This window comes from Temnothorax nylanderi, unplaced genomic scaffold, assembly GCF_030848795.1.
Source record: "Temnothorax nylanderi isolate EJ_2023f unplaced genomic scaffold, tnyl_v1.0 TNYL_tig0201_pilon, whole genome shotgun sequence".
Lineage (NCBI taxonomy): Eukaryota > Metazoa > Arthropoda > Insecta > Hymenoptera > Formicidae > Temnothorax > Temnothorax nylanderi.
The window spans coordinates 272290-294222 of NW_027249263.1; the positions used below are offsets into that span (position 1 = coordinate 272290).

A 21933-nucleotide genomic window follows, 5' to 3' on the forward strand; every position below is an offset into this window, starting at 1 on the left:
CACCCTCCCGAAATTCGAGCCAGGCGCATGTGGCCACCAATCACGCACAGAGTCCTAGAACATCCTTCAATGTTTGTAAAACGCGATAAATTTATTGGTGATTGGCCCGGAGAGAGCCTCGTCTCGGAGGTAATAATCCCAATAAACACCAGATGACTTTTTGGAGGACTTAAAACTCATCTTTCTTGAGAGCTCTTTAAGATTTTCCTAAAGCTGTAAAATTGACATCTTTTTGATACTTTGCATGTAAGAGATAACTTTCAGAGCACCTTTGAAAGATGACTTTTTTTTTCACTTAGAGAAGTTGTCAAATTGATATCTTTTAGATTTAATCTAAAGTTATCGTTAAAAAAAGATGATTTTTGGAGCACTTTTTCAAAATGACTTTTTTGAGATGTTAAAAAGTGCTTTTTAAAGACATCTTTTGTAAGTTATCTTCAAGAAATCTCTATAAGACATCGATTAGAGAACTTTTGTTGGTTAACAAATGCAGTTTCCCCGCGCTTTTTATTATTATTATGCCTTAATAGCGCGCCATTAATAAAGAGCACTTGAAGAGGATATGACCTTTTGTTTACTGGGGCTATCGCATATTATTAATGAACGTTTGCTCTCTATATATATATATATTATACATATATGTTCTTGATAAATATTTTGTACATTTTAAGTACATTTTTAAGTAAATTATTGGTGTACAACTTAGTTCGGTCCGTTTTCAAAAGATGGCTCTAGGTGCTATAAATGGTTGACGGCGACAGCTGATTTTTGCTGTATCGTGAAGTGTCAACATCTGTCAACCAAATATTGTTTACAAGCCTTTGAGTTTTGCACAACAAGTTTAATTTTTACTGCGTTGAAAATGTCGAGTTTCGTTCCAAATAAGCACCATTTGCGGGAAGTTTTGATTTTCTGTTTCAATTGGAAGAAAAGTGCAGCTGAAGCGCATCGAATGCTTGTGGAAGTGTATGGTGAATCTGCACCATCGGATAAATCTTGCAGAGAATGGTTTTGACGATTTAAAAGTGGTGATTTTAGTGTTGAAGACAAAGAGCGTTTGGGTCAACCGAAAAAGTTTGAAGATGAAGAATTAAAAACATTACTCGATCAAGATTCGTGTCAAACGCAAGAAGAGCTCGCAAAAACATTGGAAGTTACTCAACAAGCTATTTCGAAACGACTCAAAGCCGCGGGATACATCCAAAAGCAAGGAAATTGGGTCCCATATGAATTGAAACCGAGAGATATCGAACGACGATTTTGCATGTCCGAAATGTTGCTTGAACGGTACAAAAAGAAGTCTTTTCTGCATCGAATCATTACCGGGGACGAAAAATGGATTCACCACGACAACCCGAAACGCAAAAAATCGTATGTAAAGCCCGGCCAACCGGGAACATCAACGCCGAAGCCGAATATCCATGGTGCCAAGGTAATGCTCTGTATTTGGTGGGATCAGAAGGGTGTGATCCACTATAAGCTGCTAAAACCTGGTCAAACCATCACGGGAGACTTCTACAGGCAACAATTGATCCGTTTAAAGCGAGCTATAGCCGAAAAACGTCCAGAATATGTGACCAGACACGAATCCATAATCTTTCACCATGACAACGCTCGGCCTCATGTTGCTGTTCCGGTTAAAAACTATTGGGAAATATCGGATGGGAAGTTCTGGCTCACCCGCCTTATAGCCCAGACCTTGCCCCTTCCGACTACCATTTGTTTCGATCGATGCAGAACGCTTTGACTGGAATACGCTTCACTTCAGAACAGGGTATCAAAAATTGGCTCGATTCATTCTTGGCTTCAAAAGATGAACGCTTCTTCCGCGACGGAATCCATAAATTACCAGAAAGATGGGAAAAAGTAGTGGCTAGCGATGGACAGTACTTTGAATAAGGTATTAATTCATTTTATCGTTCAAATAAATGCGTTTTTCAAGCAAAAAACGGACCGAATTAAGTTGTACACCCAATATTTCAATTATTAACGCATCATCGCGTATGGTGTGCATGCATATAATCACATTGATGCATTCTAACCTGTACGAATAATTTTTATAATTATAATTACCAATCTTATAATAATAATGTACTTATATTAATGTCTTATAATTTTATAATAATTAATATAAGCATTTTTTATAAATCTTACTATAATTATAATTTACAGTTAAACATTAAGAACGAAAACCTCAGTCATTAAGCAGCGCGAGCGCACTGATTGTCAGGTGAATTTGATTGTATAATTACTCAAAGTCGTTTTTCAAAATTTTATTGCTCTTCCGTGTTTTATAGGGTGTCGACAACGTTCCCACCACGTTCCCGATACTTCTTTGGACACGTGTTAATGTTTGCTGCTACTTTTGGGCAACGGTTCGTGCTACCTGGGTAGTATATTAAATTTATTCATTTAACCATCTATATGATTTAGTAAGAAATAAGCTATAAACCTAAAATTTTAATTGAGTATAGTAGGTATTATTATTTTCAAAATGTCGGAGAGAAAACCATATTTAGAACTTTCAGATAAGCAAAAAAAAAAGACGTCTTGATAAAGCTTTTGAAAATAGTATAAATGAATTACTTTATGCAAATAAAAATAGATTAAAATCAAATACCGTATTAGAATCAGTAGCTTCAAACAGTAATCCTCAAGCAGATTTATCTCGTGTTTTTCGTTTTGATAATCTTTAGTCTAGCAGTTATTGTAGTAATTTAGTTTCAGAAAATGAAAGTAGTTGTGTAAATAATGTGCAAATTCCTGAGGGTAGTGAGGATCTTGATATTTATTCTTTTAACAGTGATGATTTCAGTTTCGTTAATGATGATTCAGATAGCGATTTTTCAAGCCGTAATGGGAATTCTGATGTCTCAGATGATGAGTTAGAATATTTTGATTTGGGTAATAACAATGTAGGTCCAGATTTTAGAGTAGATAATGCAGACAAAGAATCAGATTTAAGATATTTTTTATATCATTGGGCTATAACATACCAAATTAGACAGAATGCTCTTACTAGTTTGCTTCATGGTTTAAAAAAATATGGACATGATGATCTGCCTAGCGATGCAAGAACTCTTTTGCATACTCCAAAAAAACTACAGTTTCTTCTGTTGGATCAGGTTTGTATTCACATTACGGCTTGAAAAAAGGATTACTCGATCAGTTGAAATGTTTTGAGCGAAATAAAATCCCAAAAGACATCGCTCTACATCTAAATATTGATGGTTTGCCCCTTTCGAAAAGTTCTCCGAGCCAAGTATGGCCAATTCTTGTAAAAATAGTAAATTATCCTTATGCTACTTGTGATCCGTTTGCAGTAGGTATTTTTCATGGCAATCGTAAACCAGAAGATGTAAATTTATTTTTAGAGCCTACAATTATGGAGTATTTAGAATTAAGTAATACTGGCTTTATTTTTAATAATCAGCGGTATAGGGTGTTTATTAAGTTGTTCGCTGCAGATACAGTTGCAAGGAATCAGATTTTGTGTTTTCCTCCACACAATAGTAGGTGTGGTAAATGTATACAAGTAGGCAAAACAGTACAGCATAGACGAGTCTTTTTGGAAAATGATTCATCTTTAAAAACTGATAATAATTTTAGGATAGATGTTCCGAATGAGTATAGAAATTTATTATCTCCTCTTGAAGGTATTGGAATGAGTTTGACAAATCAAGTTCCTCTTGATCCGATGCATTTGCTTGATGAAGGAGTAGGAAAGAAACATCTTAAGCTTTTGTTAAACCTATATGGTAATAGCAGTGAAGATGCTTTGAAAAGAATTAAAAACATAAATGATCAATACATTTCTTTTAAAGAATGGGTACCATGCGAATTTGTACGAAAAACACGTACTTTAAATGAGTAAATAGATTCAAAGCAACTGAATTGCGAATGGCTATTTTGTATACAGCACCAGTTGTATTTCAAAAAACCATACCCAATGAATTAATGCTTCACTTTAATGTATTAAATTGTGCATTACGTATACTATATGATGCAAATGAGTGCATAAAAAACAATCAGTATGCTAAAGATTTATTAATTTATTATGTAGATTGTATGAAAAATTTTTACGGAGACCAGCATATAGTTTACAATGTGCACAATTTAATCCATCTTCCTGATGATGTTTTGCGATTTGGACCATTAGATGGTTTTAGTGTGATAGATTTTGAAAATCATTTACAAGTTATAAAAAAATTAGTCAGGAAAGGTTCATATGTTTTAACTCAGATTATGAATAGGATAAATGAGAAATCACAACTTGAGACTAATGTCAAACATCATTCTATTCCTGAAGGTCGTCCAGTTTTGAAACAAAGCATCGTACAACAACTCCTTGAAGGCTATACAAGACCTCATAGGGCTATTGAATTTTCTAATTTTGTTTTGACAATCGCAAAACCAAATAATTGTTGTTATCTCACAGATAGAAGCGTCATTGTAATTAGAAATATCTGTTTTTTTTAATGAAAGACCAGTTATTCTTGGGCATAAGTATATTGATTGTGTTAGTATCGATAATTATCCAATAGATTCTTGTTTAATAAATGTATGCAAGGCAAAGACTCTCTCTAATGAACTTCAAGTATGGCCCGTTAAAGCTATTTTTAAAAAAGAATTTCGAATCTTCTCGTGTGGATACTTTTATATTTTTCCTCTTCTTCATTGCAAACCTTAAATTTTTTAATAATTTTTAATAATTTACATATTTTTATAATCCACATAAGTGTCTCTTAAATAAATGTGTTAAGGCCTGTGTCCACGATGTTAGAACTTGGTCCGAAATCTTGGACGGAGAAAGAATTAACCAATCACATTTGAACAATTCGGCCATTTGACCATTGCGATTAGTCAATTCTTTCTCTGTCCGAGGTCTTCCGGACCAAGTTCTAGTACAATCGTGGACACAGACCTTTATACAATAAATAAAATACTCATAACGCCAGTTACAAATTGATTTAATAAGACCTTTTTCAATTTTGAAGAAAATCATGAAACGTTGTTATCAATTATATTAAAAAATAAAGGTACATATATATTTATTAAGATAAATATATAAATAATCTATATATATATAAATACTGTATTGGTAGAACAAATTCTCTTTAAAAAAACATTCGTTTTATATTTCAAATCTTAATAATTTTGCAAAGTCTATGTAAATCAACAAACAAAAACAATATAAATTGTCTATCCATATTTTTAAGACCTTTTTCAGGTACTGTACTGTTGTCACTGTGACCTGAGCGATTGATCTTGCACTAATAAAATACGCATAAGTATATACTATAATTAACTATCATTAGCAATGTCAAAAAGAAAAAGTGTACAAGATACATCATGCGTGAAAGAATATCTCAAAAGGACGACTAGTAAGTTTTGATCAATTTAATAAGTGACTGTTGATATTCGTTCTAATGTAATTGTAGTATAACATTGTAATCTAACCTATAATAATGTATTATTGGAAGTTAATATTTAACGTTTACTTGCAGAACCTGGTAATAGTGGAAAAGTAAGACCTGCAGAAACAGGTATTCATTTACCTCAAGCTCCATTAGTAAAAACTGGTACATCGAAAATTCTACCTGCTGACAAAAGGAGCGTTAGCAAATGATTTATTGAACAAACCAGGTAGCAATATAGTCCAAAACAATTTTTCGAGAAGTAGGGGAGACCGGGGCTAGACCGCTAACGGGGTAAATCCGCCAAATCAAATATCTCGGAACCTGTATATTGTGCGAACTCGCTATTAACATTGTAAACGCTGCTTATGGTACCCATGTGATCAACGGAGTTTCGGCAGGTTACCTGCCGTGTTATGATTTTTACGAGGGCAAACGTGTTTTCGAAAGGTGAAAGTGAAATTTTCTGCGCGTGGAAATATTGTAATATCTGCAATAATATTTGCTCTCCAAATCTCGAGGTACGTGATTATAAAGAGTAATGCATGCTGAACACGAATCCAGTGTAGTTTTTTCATTATCGTTGATGTCTAATATTTCGTGGGCGATCAAACCTGAAACTTATGTTTGGGGCTTATCCGCCAGTAAGCACCCGGGGCTGGTCCGCCAGTCTCGTCACTGTGGCGCGCCGGGCGCACGACTTCAGCTCACGGCGATTTCAGGTTAGGTTTCCCTCGAGCGTGATTCTGTCTTCCCTTGCACGTGCGTCAGTTTGTGTAGGAGGGAAATGGTACCCACGTATCGTCGCAAAACGGGTGTTTTGGCCGACCGAAAAGATGGCGGACCGTTATTTTCGAGATCGCTCGCGCTCACGGCACGTCGGCGAGGCACGGCGAGACACGGCACGGCTCTGAGATACCGCGATTTCCGCGCGAGAGTTGACATGCCGCGCGCGCGGTAGATCGTCGTTGTTGGTCGTTGTGTCAGTGACAGTCGCGCGTGCGACCGCATCGTCCAGCGTTCGCCGCATCGTCTCGGCGTCATTGTCGCCGCCGTTGTAGTGGTGGTGGTGTCGGTGGTGGTCATCGTCGTCGTCGTCGTCGTCGTCGTCGTCGTCGTCGTCGTCGTCGTCGTCGTCGTCGTCGTCGTCGTCGTCGTCGTCGTCGTCGTCGTCGTGGTCATCGTGGTCATCGTCGTCGTCGTCGTCGTCGTCGTCGTGGTGGTGGTCGTGGCCGTCGTCGTCGTGGTGGTAGTGGCCGTCGTCGTCGTCGTCGTCGGCGCGTCGAGGAATCGGCGCGAGGACGCCGTCGAGTCGGTAAAATGGTCGCGCTCCCCCGCGAGCTTTTCTAACCCCCCTGTCGCTATTTATCGCTCACCCGCGAGAAACGCGGCTTGATTAGGTTGCTCGAGGGTCCGCGCTGATCCTATGGCACCGGAACGCCGTCGCGCGTGTTCCCCGTGGTTGCCCGCGTTGACAATGTGACGTGCCGTTGGGGAGTTTACGATTTGGTTAACCTCTGTATTCACGTGCCTAAATTGTTTTATGGAATAGGTAAAACAATTATTTTTTAATGTTTTGCATAAAAATTTGAAATAAATTTTTATTTTTCTTTTAAGGTGGTTCAAGCAGTAATTTGAAATCACAAAAACAACTATTGTTACTAGTGACAAATATGAATGATTTAGTATGTAAAAATCAGCATACATTTAAATTAATTATTCCGTAAGGTGTTTTCTCATTTAACCGTTGCTATAAACTGAAAATATCAGAGCAAAGTCACAAATTTGACTAGAGTTGGTGATATAACCATAAATATGATCACGCCGGTAAAGAATAAAATATACTAAAATAGAAAAAATATACGTCACAATTTCTACAATTCCGCGATAGTGAATATATTCATACAACTCCCGAAAAAGATATGTTATCCTTATAACCTCCATTCAACGGTGGGAGAATGGTAGGACACGCGACTTGTGCGTCAGCTGACGCGTGCGACGTTGCCAAGCAGCCACTCAAGACGGCCGCCATGACTCTTGTGTCGTGTCGAAACGTCGAAAGTTGCCGAAAGTTTGTCGAAAGTTTCGCTTTATTTATATACGGTACGGTCAATCAATTTGGTGTCGCGTCAGTATCTTTAGAAATGTTTATTACATCGATTAAACAGTTTTTTATTCGTTCATCTACTCGAGAAGTATGAACGTATTCCATAAATGTGCGATCTGACCCTCCTTTCCCTATTATCACCATGTAAAATTGGCAAAGTTTACGGACATATATCTCCGGAACCAAGCGGTAAAAAAATTTGAAATTTTTCAGACACACTCTAGGAACGTTAACCTTTCATTTAATATAATATTTTCCGGGCTATCTACATTTGACCTAAATGCTTGAACCACCTTAAAAAACAATTATTAAAATGTATCCTATCATTTTTCAGGATTAGATGTACGTATATGTATTGAAAATGCAGTGTAACGGATTAACCCCGGGGGGGGGGGTGGCGGTTCAACCCCGGCATTTTTGAGATTTCAATTTTTGCACCGTTGTCGTTTTTGCTCTATACCGGTTAAACAAAGCGACGTAGATAAAAATTTCCTGTATAAATTTTGTAGCTAAAGGTTCACCCTTTACAGTGGTATACCACATTTAACTACAATTATTTATTTTGTTGTTAAAAATCGGCACCGAAAAAAAACTAACGGTCTAGCCCCGGTCTCCCCTACTCTTTTGAACAAGCGAGGATTGTTAAATGATAAAACAAATACTCCAGACTTACATGCGAATCAACAAATTCAAGGAAAAGGTACGTAAAATAAATCTTTCTAAAAGTTATTGGCCTATGTTCTGAATCGTCTTTTATCGATAAAAATGCCTCTAAAAGATCTTTCCAGCTAATAAGAATCCTTCTAAATCCAATTTTAGTGGCACTTTTATTGATTAAAGAGGATTCAGAATATGGACCGTTGTTGCCAGACGACGCATACAATTTTTAATAATAAGGATTTATTATAGGTACACACCTTAAAATTAAAAAAAAAATCAATTTTTCATCTTTGATTTCTATTCAAAATAATCTGTTGATATGAATATGTTCAATTTTACTACCCATAAACCTGTAGAACGTTATTTATAAATTTATTTGTATGTTTTCTTTTGCTTTAAAAGATCTTTGTTTTGACAATGATATTAGATAATAATCGAGTATTGAATTAATAAATTATGACTTACATCTATTCATTTTAAAGTTGTATTTAGATAACAACAATCAAGATTACTCTCTAGTATTGCAAAAGGATTTTGATAAATGTTAAATATTTATGAAATCCGAAAATTTGAAAAAAAATTTTAAGGAATACGTCAAGTTATAAGTGCATATAGTGTACATTTAATGTAAGGTCAAATTAAAGGTGTATAGTGTACAGCTAATGTAAGCTAGGTCTATCTTGAGATATATGCCTAGATAGATATATATATTTCTTTAATCCAATTGTATTTTTAAAAATAGCTTTCAGTGTACAAGGACTACCATCCGGCTTTTTGAGTAAAGATATCCAAAAAGAAAACTGTTCCACTATAGTTCTTAATGGTCAACGATTGAATTTGCTACAGATTATTGATGATCAACAGCAAGTGCTGAATAATATAGTACCGATTAATGAAACAGGTAAAGGGCACATCTCAATTTCGTAATGATAGAATTTATTTTTAAATACTTTTTTTATCGGCACCAATGTTGTACTTTAAGAATCAGTAGAAGAACTCTCTGATGCTGAGGATGTTCAGGATACTGAGAATTCTTTACAAAGCGATGACGGACACAATACAGAAGACATTGAAGAAGATGGTAGATCTGATGAACGTGAAGATGAAAACGTTGATGGTGAAAATGAGCATCACGAAAATTACAATAATGAAAACGACAATGAGAATGAAGAGTTTCGTGCTCCTCATAATAATCAAAATGAAACTCAGAGCTTGCTGGATTTTGAGCAACTGAATCACGACATAGATCATTGTTGTCGTAAGTAAACTATCAATTCTATAAATTTGTTATTCTACATAAATTTTGTTTTATATATTTATTAATGAAAACAATATTTACAATTTTTTATTTTATATGAATCAAATCTATATAACATGACATTTTTACAGTACGTTTGTAATATATAATATATATAATTAAATTTGAAAATTTATTACCTGTTTCTTAAAAAAATTATAATTGTAATATTTATAAATAAGAACTATTATGATCTTCTTGAACAATCTACTTATTAACTTGCTATTGACAAACTTACAAATTGTTTAAGAAGACCATAAAGTTATTTATAATTTATCCCATTGAACACATGAAAATCAATTAAACAAATATAACTAATTTAGTATTTTATTACAGTTTCTTGCCGAGAAATACTCTTAATGCTACTTAAAAAAGTGGATAAACTGTTGTTGATAATGAAAAGTGGGCCACGACAAAATAATGAAAACAATAATCCACAAAATGAACAAATAGCAAGGAACATTTGATCAACTTCAAATGTTACCGATAAAAGAAGTTGAACAATTGCTTTTATTCGAACAAAACTTAGTAAATCCTCTCCACCGACAAATGAGATCACAATTTGTAATAAATTATGTATTTAAAATAATTAACCTATTTATGTTATAATTTTATTTATAAATTTTAATAATTTATCATGTTTCAGGAAGCAAAAGTGGTTGCTGTTGGAGGAGATACTTTCGACAAAGCTATCAAAAGAATTTTGTCGGTAATTATGACTGATGAGTTGGCAGGCAAATGTACTTGGATCATCAGAAAAGCTGGCAAGACCAAGATTTCAAATTGCAATTTTCCTAAAATAATAAGTGGTGAGTCACCCATTTCTTTATTTTTAAATAATTTTTTAACTCTATATACATATCTACAATTATATTTTATTTATATAAATTTTATTTTTAGTTTACATCACCAAAAAATATGCCATTACTGATGAAATAGTAAAAAAGCGGATACAACTTTGGCTGCAAAAATATGGTGACCACATAAAGCTTAAAGAAGAACAAGCTCGAAAGGATGAAGAACATCGCCAACAAGAAAATGAGCAAGAACGACGATTATTATTAAACCAAGCATAATCAAGTTAAAAAAAGAATAACCAAATTAATAGTTCATATATTAACAAAGTACAAAGATCTAGATCATTAGCTATATATATTAGCCATTAGCCATTAGATAATATAATATTTTAAGTTGCAATTTTGTACTTCTATCAATGGGCGCATTCAGAAGTACAACCGCTCACTGGGCTCTTGCATCGGATTGACGTAAATTTTTAGTTCTAAAGGAATGAGCGGTTGTGCTTCTGAACGCGACCAATGTTAATTACTTCACTGTCAAAATGTGATATGCAATAATTAATCGTAAGACTTTTACGTAATTATTTTATTAAAACGTTCTGTTTATAAATTTAACAAGTTCTATTACATTTTAGATTCTATAAAATTAATGTAGGGGAGACCGGGGCTAAACAGTCTGGTTTTTTTCGGTGCCGATTTTTAACAACAAAATAAATAATTTTAGTTAAATTTGGTATACCACTGTAAAGAGTGAACCTTTAGCTACAAAATTTATTAAGGAAATTTTTATCTACGTCGCTTTGTTTAACCGGTATAGAGCAAAAACGACAACGGTGGAAAAATTGAAATCTCAAAAATGCCGGGGCTAATCGGTCCCCCCTCCGGGGCTAATCGGTCACACTGCATTTTCAATACATATACGTACATCTAATCCTGAAAAATGATAGGATACATTTTAATAATTGTTTTTTAAAAGAAAAATATAAAAATTTATTTAAAATTTTTATGCGAAACATTATTAAAAAATAATTGTTTTACCTATTCCATAAAACAATTCAGGCACGTGAATACAGAGGTTAACCAAATCGTAAACTCCCCAACGGCACGTCACATTGTCAACGCGGGCAACCACGGGGAACACGCGTGACGGCGTTCCGGTGCCATAGGATCAGCGCGGACCCTCGAGCAACCTAACCAAGCCGCGTTTCTCGCGGGGGAGCGATAAATAGCGACAGGGGTGTTAGAAAAGCTCGCGGTGGAGTGCGACCATTTTACCGACTCGACGGCGTCCTCGCGCCGATTCCTCGACGCGCCGACGACGACGACGACGACGACGACGACGACGGCCACGACCACCACGACGATGACGGCCACGACCACCACGACGACAACGGCCACGACCACGACGACGACGACGACGACGACGACGACGACGATGACCACCACCGACACCACCACCACTACAACGGCGGCGACAATGACGCCGAGACGATGCGGCGAACGCTGGACGATGCGGTCGCACGCGCGACTGTCACTGACACAACGACCAACAACGACGATTTACCGCGGCCGGGAGTCGGGACGATCTACCGCGCGCGCGGCATGTCAACTCTCGCGCGGAAATCGCGGGATCTCAGAGCCGTGCCGTGCCTCGCCGTACCTCGCCGACGTGCCGTGAGCGCGAGCGATCTCGAAAACGACGGTCCGCCATCTTTTCGGTCGGCCAAAACTCCCGTTTTGCGACGATACGTGCGTACCATTTCTCTCTTACACAAACTGACGCACGTGCAAGGGAAGACAGAATCACGCTCGAGGGAAACCTAACCTGAAATCACCGTGAGCTGAAGTCGTGCGCCCGGCGCGCCACAATGACGAGATTAGCCCGATTAGCCCCGGGTGCTTGTAGACTGATTAGCCCCAAGCACAAGTTTCAGGTTTGATCGCCCATGAAATATTAGACATCAACGATAATGAAAAAACTACACTGGATTTGTGTTCAGCATGCATTACTCTTTATAATCACGTACCTCAAGATTTGGAGAGCAAATATTATTGCAGATATTACAAAATTTCCACGCGCAGAAAATTTCACTTTCACCTTCCGAAAACACGTTTGCCCTCGTAAAAATCATAACACGGCAGGTAACCTGCCGAAACTCCGTTGGTCACATGGGTACCATAAGCAGCGTTTACAATGTTAATAGCGAGTTCGCACAATATACAGGTTCCGAGATATTTGATTAGACGTATTTACCCCGTAGACTTTTTAGCCCCGGTCTCCCCTATTTACTTATAATGACTGTTTATTTTTGCTAATAAACAAGAGTTGAATAAATCAGGAAGAAATGCGACAGAATTGGATTTACTAATTGTTTAAAACAGAATACATTTTTCTGTTTTATACAATTTTTTATTCTAATTCTGTTTCATTTTTTCCTGTTTTATTCGATTTTTTCAAAAAATTATAAAAATTAATTAAACCTAACCCTAAACTAACCTATGAAGGACAACCTAGAGGTCTCTTTTAGTTCTCTTAATGTTGACTTTTAGATAACTTTCGAAAGAGGTTTCAAAAATCAAAAGTGCTCATTAGGATATCTGAAAGACCACTTTTGAGACGGACATTGGACATCTTTTAGTTACACTAAAAGTCCTGTTTTGGATATCTTGAAAGACATCTTTTATCTTTCAAAAGTAATCTTAAAGAGGACCTTTTGTTTACTGGGAAAAGACCGCCGCTGCGCCGCGGAATCGCTCTCGCTCGCAGATCACCCGCCTAGTATCTTTATACGACCGCTTGTACACCGCTTAACACCGCTTTTCGCTTATCAATTCGCACTCGCTAGATCTCGCCGCTTTTGCTGTGCTAACTTCTGTGCGCGCTCACGGCTTTTTTCCTTTTCTGGAAATTAACGAACATTGTAAATAATTGTACATACTTAAACTCTGAATACATTGTGTTTCATTTATTGTATTCTTTGGACTTGCTGTTTCTTTGTGGTCGTTTATTACTTCGCGCTATCCCGCGCTACCGCGTGCTCTCGAACATTCTGGTCCTTCGAGCCGGATTTGACCGGCAACCGCAAATTCGGGAGTGCCTCCTCAACAAACGACCGCAGCCATGAGCCTGGCTCAGGGCACCTTGCTGAACAGTCAGCACGACATCCACGGGCGCATCTCCCGCGCAATGACCAATCTACGGAAGCAGGGTGCAGACAACATTACCCTCGACGTTGTGAACACTCGCATCCGCATTCTCGACGACCTGTGGGCCAAGTTTGAGTCAAACCACGATCTCATTCGGGCATGCTATAGAGATCTCTACACCGATAGTGAGTACTACAAAACTGATTTTTTTTGACACCGTCGAGAATGCGTACGTGCATCAGCACAGCTTGCTCACCACTTGCGCAAGCACCTTAAAAGCCGCGTCGCCCCAGGTGCCAGCTGGGCCAGAGCAGAGTGGCGAACGCGCCCCCAAAATCTCGCTGCCGCGTATTAAATTACCACACTTCTCGGGCGCGTACGAGGAATGGCCGTCTTTTCGGGATCTCTTCCTATCGGTCATCGGCGAGAATTTATCGATCTCGAACACTGAGCGGTTCCATTATCTCCGCTCTTGTCTGCAAGGGCCCGCTGAAAAGTTAGTACGCTCATTAACGGTGACCGGAGATAATTACGACCGCGCGTGGGCGATCTTGAGTAAGCATTTTGAGAATAAAAAGGAGTTGATACGCTCCAACTTCGCTACGTTTACCGCCGCAGCAAAGATGAAGGGAGAAACCGCTGAAGAGCTGAGCCGAATCTACAATGCCGTCACAACCGCAGTCAATGCTCAGGAGAGCATCGGGAGGCCCATCGAGTCTCATGGCATGGACCTCTTCAACCACCTGGTTGTCGAGCTCTTCGATCCGCGAACGCGACTTGAGTGGGAGTCGTCCACCTCAGACTCCGTCGATCCGCCGGCACACGACACTCTCACGAACTTTATTTCGAAGCGTATTCTTACACTGAACGCCGAGAAACCGAAAACCGTCGCGAAACCCCCCGATTCCACTCGGTCCGCGAAGACTCACGTCGCGAAGCACGGCTCGAAAGACAGTTCCGATTCGCAGTGCGCCCTGTGCAAGGGAAAGCACTCTCTGATGTCGTGTAGTGAGTTCAAAGCTAAGCCCGCCAAAGACCGAAAGACGGTTGTCCAGCCGATTGTGTTACAACTGCCTTGGCAATCACTCCGTCGCGAAGTGTCAATCGTCGAAAAACTGCTTCACGTGTAAGGCTCGGCATCACACGATGCTTCACGAAGCCTACGTTCCCGCGTCGACGTCCGCCGAGGTCAGCGCGCTGTCCGCCGTGCGTCCCGCTAACGACCGCAAGGCGATCCTCCTCGCAACCGCGCGAGTGACCGTCGCCGACCGCCACGGTAATCCACATTCAGCACGAGTCCTCATCGATCAAGGATCTGAGGTCTCAATCATGGCCGAATCACTCGTGCAGCGGTTGCACCTGCAACGATCTCGTTCCGCCGTGTCAATCTTCAAAATCGGGGGTTCGAAATCCGGGTCAACCCGCGGGAAGGTGACAGTTAGCCTCACGTCCGAAACGACCGGAGCCACGATCACCGCCGTCGCGTTCGTGCTGCCCCGTCTTTCTCTCTACCAAGGCTCGACGATAAAGAGCCCCTTCACGTGGCCCCACCTCAAAGGGCTGCCTCTGGCCGATGCGCAGTTTTCGGCTGGAGATCCGGTCGAGCTACTTCTCGGAGCAGAAGTCTGCTCCACCATCCTCGAAGACGGCATCCGCAAGGGCGGGCCGAATGCTCCGATCGCACAGAAAACCGCATTTGAATGGATCCTTTCCGGAGGTTGCGGAGCCTCGGCACTCCACGCGCGCGGCAGCTTCCAAGCGACGGCCGACCACGAGTTGGCCGATCTCGTGCGCCGCTTCTAGGAGCAAGAAGCAGAGCCTTCCGCTCCCGCCGCTCTCACACCCGAAGAACAGCAGTGCGAGGACTTCTTACGCACTTACTCCCGCACGGAAACAGGAAGATACATTGTTCGACTACCATTCTCCAGAGTGCCAACGTCGCTTTCTGAAACTCGCCGACCGGCCGAGCGCCTGCTGACCGCGATGGAGCGGAAATGCCAGAAGGACTCCCGATTCGGCGAGCTCTACCGCACGTTCATGCGAGAATACGAGGAGCTGAAACACATGGAGTTAGCTTCTGTTTCTCCAGACCACGAAATCAAGCCTGAGTGTTACCTACCTCATCATGGTGTGCTCCGAGAATCGAGCACCTCCACCAAACTCAGAGTGGTCTTCAACGGGTCACAACAAACGACGTCCGGTGAGTCGCTGAACCACCACCTCCTCGTGGGCGCCAATTTGCTGCCCGCTCTAGCCGACATTCTGATGCGCTGGCGCTGGCACCGCTACTCTTTCGTCACGGACATTGAGAAGATGTACCGGCAGATCCTCATCCACCCGGACGATCGGCGATACCAGTGCATCCTCTGGCGTTGCACCCTCCTCGCCCTCGTGTGCGTGTACCTGCTTCTCACGGTGACGTACGGTCTCGCGTGCGCGCCTTTCTTGGCCATTCGAACGTTGCGACAATTGGCCCACGACGAACAATCGCGATATCCCCGGGGAGCGATCACCTTGCGCGAAGACACTTACGTGGACGACGTCGTCTCGGGGGCGAACACTTTATCCGACGCGATCGCCAAACAGACAGAACTCCGCGGGCTGTGCACGGCGGGCTGGTTCCCGCTCCGAAAGTGGGCCGCGAATTGCGAGGAAGTGCTGTCGGAAATCCCTCCCGAGCACCGACTTCACCACAAACCGCACTCGTGGGAAAATGAGAGCCTTTCCACTCTTGGGTTGTTGTGGCACCCGAACGAGGACACTTTCGCGTTCGCGATTCACCCGCGCTCTATCGCAGAGTTCACCAAACGACGCGTCCTCGCGGAAACCGCTCGACTCTTTGATCCGTTGGGATGGCTCGCTCCCGTTGTGATTCGCGCGAAAATTCTTATCCAGTCCGCGTGGCTGCAGCGACTTGATTGGGACGATCCGCTTCCCGCCGCCGACGCGCACTGCTGGAGGAGCTTCCTCGAGGAACTGCCTCTCCTCTCCCGCTTACGCGTGAACCGCTGGCTTGGCAGCGGAGACGAGGACGCGCACGTGGAGCTGCACGGTTTTGCCAACGCGTCCGAGCGAGGATACGCCGCGGCCGTGTACCTCCGCATCACCAGAAACGGCACCGTGACAATTCACTTGCTGGCCGCGAAGAGTAAGGTGGCACCGGTCAAGCAAGTGACCCTGCCGCGCCTCGAACTCAATGCCGCCGACTTACTCGCCTCTCTCGCGTGTCACACTCGGTCAACATTACGTCTGTTCGCAGCACCCACTTTTCTTTGGTCAGATTCGGAGGTAACCTTGCACTGGTTCCGAGGACACGCCTCCCGCTGGAAAACCTACGTGGCGAATCGCGTAGCCCACATCCAGCAAAAGCTCCCGGACGCTCAATGGCGACATGTCCCCGGGCGAGACAACCCTGCGGACTGCGCCTCCAGAGGGATCGCTCCGGGCGAACTGTTGGAACATGCCCTGTGGTGGACTGGACCCGCCTGGCTCCGCAAGGACCGATCCCAGTGGCCGAGCGAGGGCCTTAAGATGTCCGACACGGAGCTGCCCGAACAAAGAGTCGTGGCGCACGTGGCCACCGAGAAGGTCGAGGCCAAACCCGAGATGCTTCTTCGGTTCTCCTCCCTGCACCGGCTTCTGCGAGTAACGGCTTGGTGCTCTCGCTGGCGCCGCACCGCTTCCCGCACCACCGCACTCACGTTGCGATCGGACGAGATCGACGACGCAATGCTTCTCTGGCTCCGCGTGGTGCAAGCACTGCACTTCGCCGCCGAGATCACATCACTTTCCGCGAACCGCACTGTGTCGCCTCGAAGTCCTCTGGCAAACCTGAGTCCATTCCTGGACGACCAAGGCGTGCTGAGGGTCGGGGGCCGCCTCAAGCATGCCACGCTTTCCACCGATGAGCGACATCCCATGATCGCACTGCCGTCCTCGTGGCTCACTCGACTGCTCATTGAGTCTTGCCACCGTCGAACACTGCACGGAGGAGTGCAGCTCACCCTCGGCCTACTTCGCCTCTGCTTCTGGATCCCTCGAGGCCGCTCCGTTGTCAAACAGCTGTTGCATCGCTGTGTGACGTGCACCCGCTGGCGAGCGACGGCCCCTCAACCGCCGATGGGCAACCTCCTGAAAGGACGAGTCACTCCAGCGCGCCCATTCCTCCGAACAGGCCTGGACTACGCCGGCCCGATCTTCATCCGCACGAGCAAGGGCCGCGGACACAGAGCGCACAAAGCCTTCATCGCGGTGTTCGTGTGCCTCTGCACCAAGGCCGTGCACCTCGACGTGGTCTCGGATTACACGACCGAAGCCTTCCTTGCCGCGTTCCGTCGCTTCACGGCACGTCGAGGCCTTTGCGAAGAGCTCCATTCCGATTGCGGCACCAATTTCCTGGGAGCTGACCGAGTCCTGTGAGAGTTCTTTCGAGCTTCGTCTGCCAACGGCCGTCGCCTTGCCCACGTCACTGCCACGGAAGGCATCAAATGGCATTTCAACCCGCCGGCTGCACCGCACTTCGGCGGATTGTGGGAGGCTGCCGTCAAGTCCACGAAATTCCACCTCCGTTGAGTCATCGGCGAAACGACACTCACTTTCGAGGAGATGAGCACCCTCCTTGCTCAGATCGAAGCCTGCCTGAATTCCAGGCCGCTGCAAGCTTTGTCCGACGATCCGGACGACTTATCCGCGCTCACCCCGGGGCACTTTCTAATCGGTGCTCCTCTCCTGGCTGTTCCCGAACCCTCCTTGACTAACACTGCTGAGAGCTCACTTTCCCGGTGGCAACACCTCCAAAAAATGCGCGATCACTTTTGGTCACGGTGGTCGCACGAGTACATCAACGGAATGACCGCTCGCTCGAAGTGGCTCAAACCCGAGGATGCACCTGCCGTCGGATCCCTGTGCCTGGTGCGCGCTGACAGCACACCACCGAGCCGATGGCCTCTCGCCCGCATCATTCAGCTGCACCCCGGAGACGACGGCGTCGTTCGAGTGGCGACGATTCGGACTGTCACGTCAGAGTTAGTTCGACCACTCTGCAAGCTCGTGCTTCTTCCCGGAGCTGAGGACCAGCCGACGCCGAAGGATGCGTGAGCCCATCGACACACTCTGTCGCTCAATTGTTTTTGTCGGCCTTCTGCCAATTTACACTCACTTCGCTTAATTACTTTTGGAGGCCTTCTGCCAACGTTTAAAGTTCACCGTGCGCAATCGTTTATTTCGGACTTCCGCCTCAATTCACCGTAATCTCGCGTCACTTCACTTCACGTTTCACGGGTCACAGAAAACTTCACGTCACTTACTTTGCGATTTGCGATTATATATGTCTTGCGCGAGATCACCGCGTGTTGTGATACTGCGCAGCCGCGCGCCACCCCAACATGGCCGCTTACACTCGCGCCGGTATTGCGATCATCGCGAATCGATCGTAAATTGATACTTCCTGCCGCGACTTTGGTCGCCCCATCGAGCGCACCGTCGCATTTCGTCAACATATGACGAGGCGGGCGGGATGTTTGAGATTGCGATAATGCATGCCTGTACTCGCACGCGTTTAATTAAGTGGAAATTAAATAAATCGTGTTAATGTTCAGTATAGCATGGATCTTTCTATCAGTCGCATTCTGGAAAGTTCGCCGACTTTCGCTCGGCGAAAACAAAGTCAAGCAACCGCTCTTACACAAAGGAAAGATCCATGCTATAAACAGTGCGATCGAAAACAAGCAACGATCTCGTCGGATCGTCAAACGAAACTTTGTCGTGCGCACGATGACGTAGGTCGCCGATGGCCAATCACCCTCCCGAAATTCGAGCCACGCGCATGTGGCCACCAATCACGCACAGAGTCCTAGAACATCCTTCAATGTTTGTAAAACGCGATAAATTTATTGGTGATTGGCCCGGAGAGAGCCTCGTCTCGGAGGTAATAAAAGACCGCCGCTGCGCCGCGGAACCGCTCTCGCTCGCAGATCACCCGCCTAGTATCTTTATACGACCGCTTGTACACCGCTTAACACCGCTTTTCGCTTATCAATTCGCACTCGCTAGATCTTGCCGCTTTTGCTGTGCTAACTTCTGTGCGCGCTCACGGCTTTTTTCCTTTTCTGGAAATTAACGAACATTGTAAATAATTGTACATACTTAAACTCTGAATACATTGTGTTTCATTTATTGTATTCTTTGGACTTGCTGTTTCTTTGTGGTCGTTTATTACTTCGCGCTATCCCGCGCTACCGCGTGCTCTCGAACAATAATTGTATAATTGCTATATATAATTGTTCTACATGATTATAACTTTATAAACTAATATATTTTTCCAATTTTTTTTGTTAATTTTTTAATTATGACTACTAGTCCAATGAAAATGTCCTATTACAGTTACTTCAACAGTGGATTATAGCTGACGAAGAATTACTTGGTGGATCAGGCGTTATCGTCGAGATTGACGAGGCAAAAGTGGGAAAGCGTAAATACAATAGGGGACGAATCGTCAAAGGTCAGTGGGTATTCGGTGCCATTGAACGAGTCAGTGGCAAAATGTTTATCATGCCCGTCAAGGTTCGCACCAGTATCACTCTCGTCGACATTATTAAGCGTCGAATTGCCCCTGGCTCAGTAATTCATTCTGATTGCTGGCGTGCATACGACACTCTGCGTAATTATGATTACACTCATTACGTGGTTAATCATACGGAAAATTTTGTGGACCCGCAAACTGGTGTCCACACTCAAAACATAGAGCGATTATGGAGGGATATGCGAGGAGCAATACCTCGATTTGGCATTGTGGAAACACATTATATTCACTACTTGGCGGAATTTGTTAAAAAAAAAAAAAACACTTTTAACGAAAGAATTGATGCTTTCTTTCGTATTATGCGTAGAATGTATCCGCTGTAAAATTAATACACATAATAAACACTAATTAATTACGAGCACTGTCTAATTCATTATGTATATATATAAACGAGCTTGTAAAGCGCGTCACGAACCCATGTGACAACTCGTCTCGCGTGGAAAGTATATGCGTGAACTATTTCGACATATACATATATTAGTCATTTATGCCTTCCAATACTCACATATATTCAATATACAATTTATCAACAATTTACTGCTTTTTTGTGTTTTGGTAAAGCAGCGACTTTTTCGCGAAATAAAGTATTCTCTGTTTTAACAAAAAGACTTCAATTTATCAACAATTTACTGCTTTAAATGTTGTGTTTTGGTAAAGCCGCGACTTTCTCGCGAAATAAAGTATTCACTGCATTAACAAAAAGACTTTAATTTATCAACAATTTACTGCTTTAAATGTTGTGTTTTGGTAAAGCAGCGACTTTCTCGCGAAATAAAGTATTCTCTGCTTTAAAAAAAAAACGTAATATTAGTCGTTTATGCCTCTCAATACTTAAAATAATTGCTATATTTTTCAAACTTTTATTGTTAATAACTTTTTAATAAAAAACGACCGCCAGCTAAAAACTTCTGAAGGTCACTCAGGAGGGTGACCTTGACAACATATGTCAAGGTCAAGGTCATTGGCGGGTGGGGTGTTTTTATGCATAATTACCTAATATATGTATGTATGTATGTATGTAATGCAATGTAACGTATGTATACTGTATATTAATGGAAGGATATTAATAAATATATCGTACATTTTTTTCATATTTCAAATATTTATTCATTATATATTTTTTTACAAAAGTGTACATTTATTATTTCCCTAAACATTTTGTTCCTAAAGTACGGCATGTCGTCGCCACAATCGCTGCCGTTCATCTGTTGAGGAATGTTCTTGGTGGAATGAAATTTCCAATCGCTCATATCGTAAGAGTGTTTTTTCTTGTCCAGACTCTCCTCCTGTACATATTGTTGTAGCGCCGCTAGACATTTCGAATTATCGCCACCCATACTATCATAATATACAATCGATTTATCGCGGTAATCTACTATCGCTATACACCAGTGAACGTTCAGATGTATAGGGATAATTATAAGATCCTGTGCGAATATGTCAACTTTCCTGGTCCATCGCTTCAAAGACGAGTGACCGCTCGACAGAAGTTTCGGATAAAAGAACGTGTTCATTGCATGTACTTTTGGATACGTGTCGGAAGATGTGCCTCTAGCGATCAACAGATTCATGTAGAAGTTTATTACTTCATCGTTCAGCCAATTTAAGACCAACGTGTAGAGATCCTTCCGCGTGAGTCTCAGACCGAAACCTTCCACCACCACCTTCATACTGTGGAAACCTTTGGTATAAAAATTATGGTGTCACAAAAATTATACCACATCGCATTCCATTATTTTTAATATTAATTTGCACATTTACCAGATGAATTGCTGCACAGATGAATCTCTGCACAGATGAATCGCTGCACATAGATTTTAACTGTCTCGATCGCTGCACAGATGTATCGCTGTACACAGATTTTCAATCATACTACTGCGGCTTGATGCATTCCTCGTTATATACCCTTTGCTCTCTCTCTCGCTCCA

General features: G+C 42.5%; 3 protein-coding genes, 1 long non-coding RNA gene and 1 pseudogene across 4 annotated transcripts; 4 read left to right on the forward strand and 1 right to left on the reverse strand.

Annotated features, from left to right (window-relative positions):
- Nucleotides 1-2005: 2005 nt before the first annotated feature.
- LOC139778910 (uncharacterized) lies at nucleotides 2006-5292 on the forward strand. The gene is made up of 3 exons (XR_011719724.1): nucleotides 2006-2230; nucleotides 2298-2390; nucleotides 5220-5292. It is a non-coding gene; the product is annotated as an uncharacterized lncRNA (long non-coding RNA).
- A 28-nt stretch (nucleotides 5293-5320) lies between these two features.
- On the forward strand, nucleotides 5321-10620 carry LOC139778899 (uncharacterized). Its single transcript, XM_071717041.1, has 8 exons — nucleotides 5321-5384; nucleotides 5508-5582; nucleotides 8129-8224; nucleotides 8927-9085; nucleotides 9167-9442; nucleotides 9818-10045; nucleotides 10128-10290; nucleotides 10382-10620. The coding sequence occupies exons 1-6, from the start codon at nucleotides 5321-5323 to the stop codon at nucleotides 9946-9948; spliced, it is 801 nt and encodes a 266-aa protein (XP_071573142.1). The 3' UTR covers nucleotides 9949-10045; nucleotides 10128-10290; nucleotides 10382-10620.
- Nucleotides 10621-15408: 4788 nt separating this feature from the next.
- Nucleotides 15409-17844, forward strand: LOC139778900 (uncharacterized). The gene has a single exon (XM_071717043.1). It carries the CDS (start codon nucleotides 15409-15411, stop codon nucleotides 17842-17844), a length of 2436 nt encoding a protein of 811 aa, XP_071573144.1.
- A 186-nt stretch (nucleotides 17845-18030) lies between these two features.
- Nucleotides 18031-18522, forward strand: LOC139778901 (uncharacterized). Its single transcript, XM_071717044.1, has one exon. The coding sequence runs from the start codon at nucleotides 18031-18033 to the stop codon at nucleotides 18520-18522; it is 492 nt and encodes a 163-aa protein (XP_071573145.1).
- Nucleotides 18523-20017: 1495 nt separating this feature from the next.
- On the reverse strand, nucleotides 20018-21675 carry LOC139778902 (sentrin-specific protease 1 pseudogene; annotated as a pseudogene).
- Nucleotides 21676-21933: the final 258 nt, after the last annotated feature.

Excerpts from the sequence above, each read along its gene's own strand:
- LOC139778899 (XM_071717041.1), top strand. The coding sequence starts at position 5,321 with ATGTCAAAAAGAAAAAGTGTACAAGATACATCATGCGTGAAAGAATAT. Across the intron at positions 5,583-8,128 it reads AGCTCCATTAGTAAAAACTG|CCCCGGTCTCCCCTACTCTT; the intron begins GTACATCGAAAA and ends CTAACGGTCTAG. Across the intron at positions 8,225-8,926 it reads TCAACAAATTCAAGGAAAAG|CTTTCAGTGTACAAGGACTA; the intron begins GTACGTAAAATA and ends TTTTAAAAATAG.
- LOC139778900 (XM_071717043.1), top strand. The coding sequence starts at position 15,409 with ATGGAGCGGAAATGCCAGAAGGACTCCCGATTCGGCGAGCTCTACCGC.
- LOC139778901 (XM_071717044.1), top strand. The coding sequence starts at position 18,031 with ATGAGCACCCTCCTTGCTCAGATCGAAGCCTGCCTGAATTCCAGGCCG.